The 13,821-nt window shown below is 45.3% G+C and overlaps 1 protein-coding gene across 2 annotated transcripts in view; it reads left to right on the top strand.

Moving 5' to 3' along the window:
• Window positions 1-13,821, top strand: part of drosha (drosha ribonuclease III) — a 213,962-nt gene that overhangs the window by 161,182 nt on the left and 38,959 nt on the right. For both annotated transcript variants that reach the window (XM_085989256.1, XM_085989257.1), the window contains exons 29-30: window positions 601-704; window positions 8,745-8,837. In XM_085989256.1, the coding sequence (XP_085845382.1) occupies window positions 601-704; window positions 8,745-8,837 (197 nt within the window). The remainder of the gene's footprint in view (window positions 1-600; window positions 705-8,744; window positions 8,838-13,821) is intronic.

Genomic DNA, 13,821 nt, shown 5'->3' with positions numbered 1-13,821 from the left:
GAGCCACATAAGGAGAAATTGGGGCCAGTGACCAAAAGCTTGGTCAAAGAGGTAGGTTTTAAGGAGCGTCTTAAAGGAGGAAAGAGAGGTAGAGAGGCGGAGAGGTTTAGGGAGGGAATTCCAGAGCTTAGGGCCCAGGCAGCTGAAGGCACGGCCACCAATGGTGGAGCGATTAAAATCAGCGATGCTCAAGAGGCCTGAATTAGAGGAGCGCAGATATCTCGGGGTCGGGGGGGGGTGGCGGGTTGTGGAGATTACAGAGATAGGGAGATACATCTATTGATGCTATTTTAAACAAGCAGAATATAACTATAATACTTGTAAACCAGCACTTTTCTCAATGTAGTCAAGCTTTTTATTTCCCTATAGTGTTCTTTGGGTCTGCGTTCCCAGACAGATGTACGTAAAAATTGTACGAAATCGGTTGTGGACTGATTAGGAGTTATTGCATTGTCTCCGTGCCTTCGGTGACTTTATCAGAATACAAAAGCTCAAAGGTTACAGTTAGCTGAAGTAATTAAATGTACAAAGTCTGTAGTCAAACTCCAGTGACATGCACAGGCTTTAACCTCTAACGACCTTTCCTTTATGTCGGTGCAGGAGTTTATCCTGAACCAGGATTGGAATGACCCCAAGTCGCAACTGCAGCAGTGTTGTCTGACCCTGCGAACAGAGGGCAAAGAGCCAGACATTCCTTTGTACAAGTGAGTTTTACATGTGGTGTGAATGAAATTATCTTTTGTTATAGGATACTCGTTGACTGCGAGTCGAGAAAGTATATTTTCTATCTGCACATTGCACATCTGCGGAACACAAACTGTTACATTTCTCGCTGGTCTAATATACTCTCTGGAGCTTAAAAGAATGAGAGGTGATCTCATTGAAACATATAAGATTCTGAGGGGGATTGACAGGGTAGATGCTGAGAGGCTGTTTCCCCTGGCTGGAGAGTCTAGAACCAGGGGTCACAGTCTCAGGATAAGAGGTCGGCCATTTAGGACTGAGATGAGGAGGAATTTCTTCACTCAGAGGGTTGTGAACCTTTGGAATTCTCTACCCCCGAGGGCTGCGGATGCTGAATCATTTTGTATATTCGAGACAGAGATCGATGATTTTTGGACTCTAGGGGAATCGAGGGATATGGAGATCAGGCAGGAAAGTGGAGTTGAGGTCGAAGATCAGCCATGATCTCATTGAATGGCAGAGCAGGCTCGAGGGGCCGAATGGCCTACTCCTCCTAATTCTTACATTCTTATGTAATTTAATAGGTTCAAAAGGATTATGTGATGTTGAGGAATGCTTGCATTGATACTCAATTATTTTTAACTGGTGCTCCTTATGCAGTGATTATACTGTAACATTTAGGCATGTAATATTGAAATAGGTAGCCTCGATTCCTCTCGTCAATTTTAGTAGAAAAAAAGATATGAGTTAAAAGTATTGCGATGTCAGTAGAAAGCACGAACAAGCTATTCGCCTCTTATAACTGCAATTTTGAGAATTCCTACCCTCTTTTTAAAAAAAAAAAAAAAAAAATGAATTAACAACCAGTTTGTTAAAAATGATTTGACGGTATGTGTTTTCCTTATTAAGGCCTCACTGGGGTCATTAATGGAAAACCGAGACAGTGTTCCACAGCTGTGCAGTCAGACCAGAGGTGAAATACTCCAAGCCAAGTCTGGCGTTGCAGGTTGGCAAAAGGCAAGATTTTGAAATCCTTGCGGTGCAGGACCAGAGAATTTACCACGTCACAGCCGGGCTTCGAGCTCGAAGGGTTAACGGTCGGCCAAGCCTTGTCGAATTCTGAAGCATCTGTTCCAACACCCTGCTTTTTTTTAATGCCTTTCTTTCACTCTCTGGCTACACGAGGATCCTCATCTTTCCACATTTCCTCAGGCAGTTAACTGCAATAACTTCAGTTTTAATGAGATTCACCCCCCAAGCCTTCACCTAAATCGAACTGTCAATTAAGTCATTCAACTGGAGACAGTTACAGGGGATAAAGGCCCCCTTCAGGTACATCACATAGAAACATAGAAGATAGGAGCAGGAGTAGGCCATTCGGGCCCCTCGAGCCTACTCCGCCATTCAATGAGATCATGGCTGATCATCCAAATTCAGTACCCTGTCCCTGCCTTCTCCCCATGTCCCTTGATCCCTTTAGCCTTAAGAAATATATCTAACTCCTTCTTGAATATATTTAATGAATTGGCCTCAACTGCCTTCTGTGGTAGAGAATTCCACAGGTTCACCACTCTCTGGGTGAAGAAATTTCTCCGCATCTCTGTCCTAAATGGCTTACCCCTTATCCTTAGACTGTGACCCCTGGTTCTGGACTCCCCGACCATCGGGAACATTCTTACTGCATCTAGGCTGTCTAGTCCTGTTAGAAATGTATAAGTTTCAATGAGATCCCCTCTCATTCTTCTAAACTCCAGCGAGTATAAGCCCAATCGACCCAATCTCTCCTCATACGTCATTCCTGCCATCCCAGGTATCAGTCTGTTGTTTTTTGTCCTCGGGGGAGTCACTGTACACTTGTAATCAATGTTCCCTCTAATTCTTTTTTTTTTGGGTGCACAGTCCCTTTAACGGGCTGCGCGGCTCATGCAAATTTTTGTGCACGCGCTGTTTTTTTTTCCATTTAAAAGCCGGTGAGCAGCCTGCGCAGGACCGCCAGACCGCTGCGCGGCCACACAGCTTAACGGCAATGTTGTTTGTGGCCTCTCGTCATCAGCTAAAACACTGTCTGACTGGAATCCCTTTCACTAACTGAACATTGCTCAAGGAAACTCACTAAAAAGTTAAATTTAATGTAAAGAATTAGCCGTTTCCTCACATCAGGATGTACAAAAGTGCTTATCATTATTGTTTTGCCGTTCTTTTTGACCCTGTGACGAGTGATGTAATAAAACTCACTATGCACTTGGTTCGAGTATAAAGCAAGGCTTTAATCAACTTGTTTCAAAACATGGAGGTCTAGTTGTCCTTCACTAGTTCCTGTCTTACAAAATTCCCTGGGCAAGCTGAGCCCACGCCCGAGTATTTATACTCCTTGGACGGCGCCACCAGCTGGCCACCCAGTGTTATTTCATGAGTCATTTCTTCATGATGATGAGATTTATAACAACGAGCTTCTGACCACACGTTCGATCCATCACCAAAACTGCCCACTTCCACCTCCGTAACATCGCCCGTCTCCGACCCTGTCTCAGCTCATCCGCTGCTGAAACTTTCATCCGTGCCTTTGTTACCTCTAGGCTCAACTATTCCAACGCACTCCTGGCCGGCCTCACATTTTCCACCCTTCAGAAACTTGAGGTCGTCCAAAACGCTGCTGCCCGTGTCCTAACTCGCACCAAGTCCCGTTCACCCACCACCCCTGTGCTCGCTGACCTACATTGGCTCCCAGTTAAGCAACGCCTCGATTTCAAAATTCTCATCCTTTGTTTTCAAATCCCTCCATGGCCTCCTCGCCCCTCCCTATCTCTGTAACCTCCTCCAGACCCACAACCCACCATGATCTATTCTGGATCTGGTACTGTGTAATGAGAAAGGGCTAATCAATAATCTTGTGGTAAAGGGGCCTTTAGGGACAAGTGACCATAATATGATTGAATTTTACATTAAGTTTGAGAGTGATGTAGTCCAATCTGAAACGAAGGTCTTCAATCTAAATAGAGGAAACTACAAGGGTATGAGGGACAAGTTGGCCATGGTAGACTGGGAGACTACACTAAAAGGTATGAAGGTGGACATACAATGGCTAATATTCAAGGAAATAATACATAATTTGCAACAAACATATATTCCTCTAGGGCATAAAAACCCAAAAGGAAATGTGATCCAACCATGGCTAACAAAAGAAATTAAAGCTAGTATTAAGTCAAAGGAGGAAACTTCTAAAGTTGCCAGAAAAAGCGGTCAGCCTGAGGATTGGGATCTTGTTAGAAATCAGCAAAGGGGGATCAAGAAATTGATAAAGAAAGGGAAAATGAAATATGAGCACAAACTAGCGAAAAATATAAAAACGGATTGTACAAGCTTCTATAGGTATGTGAAAAGGAAAAGACTGGCGAAGGTAAATGTAGGTCCTTTACAGTCAGAGACGGGAGAATTTATAATGGGGAATGAGGAAATGGCTGAGAAATTAAATAAATACTTTGTTTCTGTCTTCACGGAGGAAGACACAAAAAGCCTCCCAGAAATACGAGAAAACCAAGGGTGTGGCGAGAATGAGGAACTTAAAAAATGTATTATTAGTAAAAAAACAGTACTAGTAAAATTGGGACTAAAAGTCAATAAATCTCAAGGACCGGATGACCTACATCCTAGGGTTTTGAAAGATGTGGCCATTGGGATAATGGACGCATTGGTTGTCATCTTCCAAAATTCGATAGATTCTGGAACAGTTCCTGCAGATTGGAGGATAGCAAATGTAACCCCACTATTTAAGAAAGGAGGGAGAAAGAAAACGGGGAACTACAGACCTGTTAACCTCACATCAGTAGTTGGGAAAATGCTGGAATTTATTATAAAGGATGCAATAACTGGGCACTTAGAAACTAATAGTAAGATTGGGCAGAGTCAACATGGATTTATGAAAGGGAAATCCTGTTTGACAAATCTATTGGAGTTCTTTGAAGATATAACTAGTGGAGTAGACAAAGGGGAACCGGTAGATGTGGTGTATTTGGATTTTCAGAAGGCCTTCGATAAGGTCCCACACAAGAGGCTGGTGAACAAAATTAGGGCACATGGAATTGGGGGTAATATACTAGCATGGATTGAGAATTGGTTAACAGACAGAAAACAAAGAGTAGGGATAAACGGGCCTTTTTCAGGATGGCAGGCTGTGACTAGTGGGGTACCACAAGGATCGGTGCTTGGTCCCCAGCTATTCACAATCTATATCAATGATTTGGATGAGGGGACTAAATGTAACATTTCCAAATTTGCTGATGACACAAAGCTAGGTGGCAGTGTCAGTTGTGAAGAGGATGTGAAGGGCTTCAAGGGGATCTCGACAGGCTCAGTGAGTGGGCGAGAACATGGCAGATGGCTTATAATGTGGATAAATGTGAAGTTATCCACTTTGGTAGAAAAAACAGGAAGGCAGAGTATTTCCTAAATGGTGAAAGATTGGGGAATGCAGATGCTCAAAGGGACCTGGATGTCCTTGTACATGAGACACTGAAAGTGAATGTGCAGATGCAGCAAGCCATTAGGAAGGCAAATTGTATGCTGGCCTTCATTACAAGAGGATTTGAGTACAGGAGTAAAGAAGTCTTACTCCAATTATACAGGGCCTTGGTGAGACCACACCTGGAGTACTGTGTACAATTTTGTTGTTACCTAAGGAAGGATATACTTGCCATAGAGGGAGTGCAACGAAGGTTCACGAGATTGATTCCTGGGATGGCAGGACTGTCATATGAGAAGAGGTTGAGTAAACTAGGCCTGTATTCTCTTGAATTCAGAAGAATGAGAGGGGATCTCATTGAAGCACACAAAATTATTACAGGGCTTGATAGGGTGGATGCTGGGAGAATGTTTCCCTTGGCTGGGGAGTCTAGAACCAGGGGCCACAGCCTCAGGATAAAGGGTAGGCCATTCAGGACTGAGATGAGAAGAAATTTCTTCACACAGAGGGTGGTGAATCTTTGGAATTCTCTACCCCAGAGGGCTGTGGAGGCTCAGTCATTGGGTGTATTCAAAACAGAAGTCGATAGATTTCTGACTAGTAAGGGCATCAAGGGATATGGCGATAGGGCCGGTGAATGGAGTTGAGGCAGAAGATCAGCCATGATCTCATTGAATGGCAGAGCAGGCTCAAAGGGCCGAATGGCCGACTCCTGCTCCTATTTCTTATGTTCTTATGATCTCTGCGCTCCTCTGATTCTGGCCTCTTGCGCATCCACGATTTTAATCGCTCCACCATTGGTGGCCGTGCCTTCAGCTGCCTGGGCCCTAAGCTCTGGAATTCCCTCCCTAAACCTCTCCGCCTCTCTCTCTCTCTCCTTTTAAGACGCTCTTTAAAACCTACCTCTTTGACCAAACTTTAGGTCACCTATCCTGATATCTCCTTATGTGATTCGGTGTCACATTTTGTCTGATGATCGCTCCTGTGAAACACCTTGGGCAATTTTACTGCGTTAAAGGCGCTATATAAATACAAGTTGTTGTTGTTGTTGAAGGGCAGCCATTGTTGCTATGTAGGCTAATTCAGCAGCCAATTAGGGCATAGCAAAGTTCTGCAAACAACAAACGAGATGAATAAATGTTGGTGTTGTTGGTTGAGGGAGGAATGTTGCCAGGATACCAGGAGAGCTTCCTGCTCTGCTTTGAAGATTGCCATAGGACTTTTTTTTGCATCCACCTGTATAGGCAGATGGAGGCCTCTGTTTAACTTCCCATGCAAAAAGCTGATTACTGTCCTGAAGTGTGGAAGTGTTGAAATCCTGGAGCAGATCTTGAATCCACAAGCTTCTGACTCAAGAGTTGAGAATTCCTGGGATAAGGGGAGTGTCCCACGAGGAGAGATTGAGTAGACTAGGCCTATATTCTCTAGAGTTTAGAAGAATGAGAGGCGATCTCATTGAAACATACAAAATTCTTAAAGGGCTTGACAGGGTAGATGCTGAGAGGTTGTTTCCCCCTGGCTGGAGAGTCTAGAACTAGGGGATCATTGTCTCAGGATAAGGGGTCGGCCCTCACTCAGGGTTGTGAATCTTTGGAATTCTCTACGCCAGAGGGCTGTGGAGGCTCAGTCGTTGAGTATATTCAAGACAGTGATCGATCGATTAAACATAGAAACATAGAAGATAGGAGCAGGAGTAGGCCATTCGGCCCCTCGAGCCTGCTCCGCCATTTAATGAGATCATGGCTGATCATCCAAACTCAGTACCCTGTCCCTGCTTTCTCCCCATATCCCTTGATCCCTTTAGCCTTAAGAAATATATCTAACTCCTTCTTAAATATATTTAATGAATTGGCCTCAACTGCCTTCTGTGGTAGAGAATTCCACAGGTTCACCACACTCTGGGTGAAGAAATTCCTCCTCATCTCTGTCCTAAATGGCTTACCCCTTATCCGTAGACTGTGACCCCTGGTTCTGGACTCCCCCGCCATCGGGAACATCCTTCCTGCATCTAGTCTGTCTAGTCCTGTTAGAATTTTATACGTTTTAATGAGATCCCCTCTCATTCTTCTAAACTCCAGTGAATATAAACCTAATTGACCCAATCTCTCCTCATTTTTGAATATTAAGGGAATCGAGGGATATGGGGATAGTGCAGGAGGGCGGAGTTGAGGTAGAAGATCAGCCATGATCTCATTGAATGGCGGAGCAGGCTCGAAGAGCTGAATGGCCGACGACTCCTATTTCGTGTGTTCTAATATTACCAACTGGGCTTAAGCCATTTTGCCCCAAATTTACATGATCCCCGGCTGAACTAAGAAACGTTTGAACATTTCCACCAGTACGTAGTTGATTAGCTGCTTGAGAAACATTAAAGGATCAATATTGCACATGGTTGGCTGCTGTTTTTTTCTTTACTGATGAAAAAACCTTTTCTCAGGAATATCCCATTTTAAATCTGTCTTTCTGTGATTCTGTTCATTTGTAGATTGCATGAAGATGGGCATTTTGTCCATTGATAGCAGAAAATCCAACCCTTTCATCTCTGCTGTTGGCGTGTTTCTCATGCGTGCGTGTGTGTGTGTTTCTGTCGGTCTTAATTTTTAAGTAACTATCTCTGGCTCTGCATCAATGTGCGCTTTTGTTCTCTGTCTCTGACTCTCCATTTGCCCTTTTGCCTTACGGGAGTGGGTTGTTTAATTCAAGCGCTTAAACAAATTTGAAAATTTTTCGCATCCCACTTAGAGATTTTTAGAATATTTTGCAGCATTAAAGCTCGCTCAGATTATTATTGGAAGTCAGACGATGTGTAGAATTTTCGGGTTGCAATTCCAGCTTATAACAATTTTTCCGCAGACGTTGTAATATTTGATCAGGTGTCAGCCTGTGGCTCAGTGGGCGGCACCCTCGCCTCTGAGTCAGAAGGTTGTGGGTTCAAGTCCCACTCCAGAGACTTGAGGACAAAAATCTAGGCTGACACTCCCAGTGCAGTGCTGAGGGAGCGCTGCACTGTCGGAGGTGCCGTCTTTCGGATGAGACGTTAAACCGAGGCCCCGTCTGCTCTCTCAGGTGGACGTAAATGATCCCACGGCCACTATTTTGAAGAAGAGCAGGGGGAGTTATCCCCGGTGTCCCGGGGCCAACATTTATCCCTCAACCAACATCACTAAAACAGATGATCCGGTCATCATCACATTGCTGTTTGTGGGAGCTTGCTGTGCGCAAATTGGCTGCCGCGTTTCCTACATTACAGCAGTGACTGCACTTCAAAAAGTACTTCATTGGATGTAAAGCGCTTTGGGACGTCCTGAGGTCATGAAAGACGCTATAAATGCGCGTCTTTCTTTTTTTCCAGAATTTGTCGAGGTTAGATTTGCGTGCAAAAGGATTTAATTGCAACTGCTTGCCGACTTGAGAAAGTGCCTCCACAGCTGTGCACTGAGTGAGAAGCCGGGGTGTGCCCGTGCTCTGAAAGGGAGGACTTCACAACAAAGTTATTTTAAAACAATTGCGCCAATAGGCGCGAGCGACGATTTTTGTGTGAATGCAAGTTGTTGTTGTAGACTGTAACTAATAGAAATTCGACCATTTTTTATTCCATCAGGATTCTTCAGACAGTGGGGCCATCCCATGCCAGGACGTACACCGTGGCTGTGTATTTCAAAGGAGAGAGGATTGGCTGTGGTACGGGTCCAAGGTACGACTGTCTATATGAATGCTCAGGCATTACTTTGATGGCCATTTGAGCAGGAGTCTTGCTAATGCGCCATCTGCTGAGGAGCCGCCTGACCCGGCAAACGCAAATTCAACGTGAAATGGAATGCAGCTGAACATGGGTTCGTTGACTGGTGCGGGACCTCCCTTCCAGTTTGGTTTGTCGGTCTCCACCAAGGATGGCCGTGGCATGCGCTGTACATAAAAGGTGTTCAAAAAAAATGATCAGGGGCCTAGATAGAGTGGATAGGAAGGACCTACAGGAAACTCTTTTTTTTATCCGGCACCGATGGGACCGGCGTGGTGCCAGTTTATCAAAAAGTCCGGATTACAGAGAGGTATAGTAAAAGGTACGAGAGCCCCATACACAGCAACAAATCCAGGCTTCCCTGTTGCTTAGCAACAGGTGCAGGAACCCAGGCCACAAGATCCAGGCGTCCCTGTTGCTTAGCAACAGGTGCAGGAACCCCGGTTACACAGCCACAGATCCAGGAACGGCCACTAATATGAAGTAAAACTTACCTGAACCTACTCCTGAATTTTGCCGGTTAACAGAGATTTCTGGTTATTTAGGTGCCGGTAAATCGAGAGTTTCCTGTATTTCCCTGAGCAGAGAGGTCAATAACCAGGAGGTATAGATTTAAAGTAATTGGTAGCAGGATTAGAGGGGAGTTGAGGAGAACTTTTTTCACCCAGAGGGTGGTGGGGGTCTGGAACTCACTGCCTGAAAGGGTGGTAGAGGCAGAAACCCTCATCACATTTAAAAAGTACTTGGATATGCTCTTGAAGTGCCGTAACCTACAAGGCTACGGACCAAGAGCTGGAAAGTGGGATTGGGCTGGAGAGCTCTTTTTCGGCCGGCACAGACACGATGGGCCAAATGGTCCCCTTCTGTGCTGTAAATTTCTATGATTCCACGTACAGCAGTAAAGTATGAAAAAATGCCTTATAAGTCTCTACATATTGCCCTTCATCACCTTCCCCAACCCCCCCTCGGCCATCAGAGCAGCTCAGGCTTGTTCCTTTTGATTTTGCAAACATTCCGTTGAAATTCTAGGTCAAAATCATTTATGAAAAGAAAACTGGATGATGGTCAGCGCATTACAATGGACTCAAAACGCCCTTGGATTGAAGGGAGGCTAATCTGGGCAGGTTCGATGGCTATCCAACATCCTCTTTCCAGCTACCACTGCTGGAAGTGCCTGGGGGGGGGTGGAGTTTACATGAGGGTAGCATGGGCTGAGCTGTGATGTCCCACATTCCACCCTACGTAAACCTGAGGTCATCCAAAACTCGGCTGCCCGTGTCCTAACTCGCATCAAGTCCCGTTCACCCATCACCCCCTGGGCTCACTGACCTACATTGGCTCCTGGTTAAGCAGCACCTCAATTTCAAAATTCTCATCCTTGTTTTCAAATCCCTCCATGGCCTCGTCCCCCTCCCTATCTCTGTAATCTCCTTCAGCCCCGCAACCCTCCCCCCGAGATATCTGCGCTCCTCTCCTCTAATTCTGCCCTCTTGAGCATCCCCAATTATAATTGCTCCACCATTGGTGGCCATGCCTTCTGTTGCCTGGGCCCTAAGCTCTGGAATTCCCTGCCTAAACCTCTCCACCTCTCCTCCTTTAAGACGCCCCTTAAAACCTACCTCTTTGACCAAGCTTTTGGTCACCTGCCCTAGTTTATCCTTATGTGGCTCAGTGTCAAATTTTTTGTCTTAAAATACTCCTATGAAGCGCCTTGGGACATTTTACTAGGTTAAAGGTGCTATACAAATACAAGTTGTTGTTGTTGGTGGTATTATGTTGTTGTTGTAGTTTGATGATGATGTTGGAGGTATCTTGCCCTGTCAGCACTCATAGTCAAAGCTCACATTCGAGTAATGGCCACTTGGATGAAGTGTTTTCGGATGAGCAGGATAGAGTCAGTGCTATCCGGAGAAAGAAAGGAGGAATTGGCAAGCGAAAACAAGAACTTTGAAGAAGGTTTTATTCGTGACCGGTTGGTTGTCGGGGAGATAGGGAAGCAGTGCGGTACCTTTTGCAAACTGTTTTAATTTAGCTCTACGATCGGTCGGTTCGAGGACCCCTGCTTTTCTTGGTGTATATCAATGACTTGGGTGTACAGGGCACAATTTCAAAATTTGCAGATGACACAAAACTTGGAAGTATAATGAACATTGAGGAGGAGAGTGATAGACTTCAAGAAGACATAGGCAGGCTGGTGGAATGGGCGGGCACGTGGCAGATGAAGTTTAACGCAGAAAAGTGCAAAGTGATGCATTTTGGTAGGAGGAATGAGGAGAGGCAACATAAACTACAGGATACAATTCTAAATGGGGTGCACAAATTGTTGAAGGTGGCAGGGCAGGTTGAGAAAGCAGTTAAAAAAGCATACGGGATCCTGGGCTTCATAAATAGAGGTATAGAGTACAAAGGCCAGGAAGTGTATTATAAAACACTGGTTCGGCCTCAACTGGAGTATTGTGTCCAATTCTGGGCACCGCACTTTAGGAAAGATGTGAAGGCCTTAGAGAGGGTGCAGAAAAGATTTAGAAGAATGACTCCAGGGATGAGGGACTTCAGTTACGTGGATAGACTGGAGAAGCTGGGGTTGTTCTCCCTAGAGCAGAGAAGAATGAGAGGAGATTTGATAGAGGTGTTCAAAATCATGAGGGGTCTGGACAGAGTAGATAGAGAGAGAAACTGTTCCCATTGGCGGAAGGGTCGAGAACCAGAGGACACAGATTTAAGGGGATTGGCAAAAGAACCAAAGGTGACACGAGGAAAAACTTTTACACAGCGAGTGGTTAGGATCTGGAATGCACTGCCTGAAAGGGTGGTGGAGGTAGATTCAATCGTGGCCTTCAAAAGGGAATTGGATAAGTACCTGAAGGAATAAAATTTGCAGGGCTACGGGGAAAGGGCGGCGGAGTGGGACTAGCTGAAGTGCTCTTGCAGAGAGCCGGCACGGGCTCAACGGGCCGAATGGCCTCCTTCTGTGCTTGTAACCATTCTATGATGACCTTAACATTGAAGCAAATTGTTTATTATTATTAATGACGACATTGTTCTGTGATGTACATTTATCTTTTACTGACTGTGGGTGTTATAGATTTACCTAGGGTGGAGAAACACACAATTGCAGTGCAGTAACAGAATGGGATGCGACACTGGACGAGCAATCCAGAGGCCTGGAATAATGATCCGGAGACACGAGTTCAAATCCCATCACGGTAGCTGGGGAACTTTAATTAATTGATTAATTAACTAAATCCGGAATAAAAGACTAGCATCAGTAATGGTGCCCGTGAAACTATTGGATTGCTGTAAAAACCCATCTGATTCACTAATGTCCTTTAGGGCAGGAAATCTACCGCCCTTACCCGGTCTGGCCGATATGTGACTCCAGACCCACAGCAATGTGGTTGACTCTTAGCTGCCCCTCTGTTGTATCGAAGGGCAATTAGGGATGAATCCTGTGAATGAATTTTTTTTTTTTTTTTTTAACTGCTTTTAAAATCTTCAGCACCTACAAGCCAGTTATGCCACACGTGTTGCATTGCCCCGTTCCTGTTGATGTGAGCTGTGTTCGGAATTAAGTCCGTCAAATGAAATTTAGCCAAGAATTATGAGACCACCTCAAGGTAGAAGTCTGGCACAGCTGCCACTTTACACACGTGATTGGGTTTAACAAACATAGCTGTCAAGCTTCAAAATTCCCAAGTGGTTCACTGGACTCGATGGGGATGTTGTAAACTTCATTTTCACTTTTTTTTTACTTGTTATAGCATTAACTCTCCCCTCGGTGTGTTTTTACCATTTAATTTCCCTGACAGGAGTCAGCTGTAATTCTTATCCTTGTTTTCAAATCCCTCCATGGCCTCGCCCCTCCCTCTCTCTCTAATCCCCTCCAGCCCCACAACCACCCCCCCACCCCGAGATATCTGCGCTCCTCTAATTCCGGCCTCTTGAACATCCCCGATTTTAATTGCTCCACCATTGGCGGCCGTGCCTTCAGCTACCTGGGCCCTAAGCTCTGGAATTCCCTCCCTAAACCTCTCCGCCTCGCTACCTCTCTCTCTCCTCAGTTAAGACGCCCCTTTAAACCTACTGATGTAAGAAAACTACTAGGCGCTTGGTCTAAGCATTAAACAAAGCATTAATCAACTGTTTTACAACATGGAGGTCTAGTTGTGTCCTTCACTAGTTCCTGTTAAGAATGTCCTGCGCCAGCTGGGCCCATGCCCGAGTATTTATACTCTCCCTGGACAGCGCCACCCGCAGGCCGCTCAGTATTATTTCATAAGTCTTTCTTTCATTAATGACTGATTCATGTCACCTACCTCTTTGACCAAGCTTTTGGTCACCTGCCCTGATATCGCCTTATGTGGCTCGGTGTCATTTTGTTTGGTAACGCTCCTGTGAATCACCTGGGAACGTTTTACTACGTTAAAGACGCTGTATCAATACAAGTTGTCGTCGTCATCGTCCGCTGGCCCCACTTTGCGCTGAACGGGTACCGCTCCCCGAATCTGCAGCCATAATAAGACAGCACCCGTACAAATTAGTCTGACTTTAGTAGTATTAAACTGCCCAGACATCCTGACGAGCAACGATCCCGCTAAGCTGCGCAGCGCAATGGTCTGGAGGTCCCGCGCAGGCCGCTCACCGGCTTTGCAACGGAAATAACTGTGCGCGCAGGCGAAAAATGGAATGGTCCGCGCAGCCGGTTAAAGGGCCCGCGCACCCAAAAAAGTAATTACTGGGAACGGTGCTGACAAATATCGGCATTTGTTTTCTACAGATCTGTTCAGTACAAAATGTGCGTAAGCTGCATTAAACGTCCTAAATGGAAAAATTTGAATGTTTAATTATCCTTTATTATATCCCATTTGAAAGCTAATGACTATAATCACCACTATGGCAGGAACAACGCCGAGGCACTGTGCAGCAATAACCTGAAATA

Source organism: Somniosus microcephalus, chromosome 5 (genome assembly GCF_052327205.1).
Source record: "Somniosus microcephalus isolate GS21.2 chromosome 5, FLI_Smic_1.0, whole genome shotgun sequence".
Lineage (NCBI taxonomy): Eukaryota > Metazoa > Chordata > Chondrichthyes > Squaliformes > Somniosidae > Somniosus > Somniosus microcephalus.
Note: the sequence above shows the minus strand (reverse complement) of the source record. Positions and strands in the feature narration are given on the sequence as shown.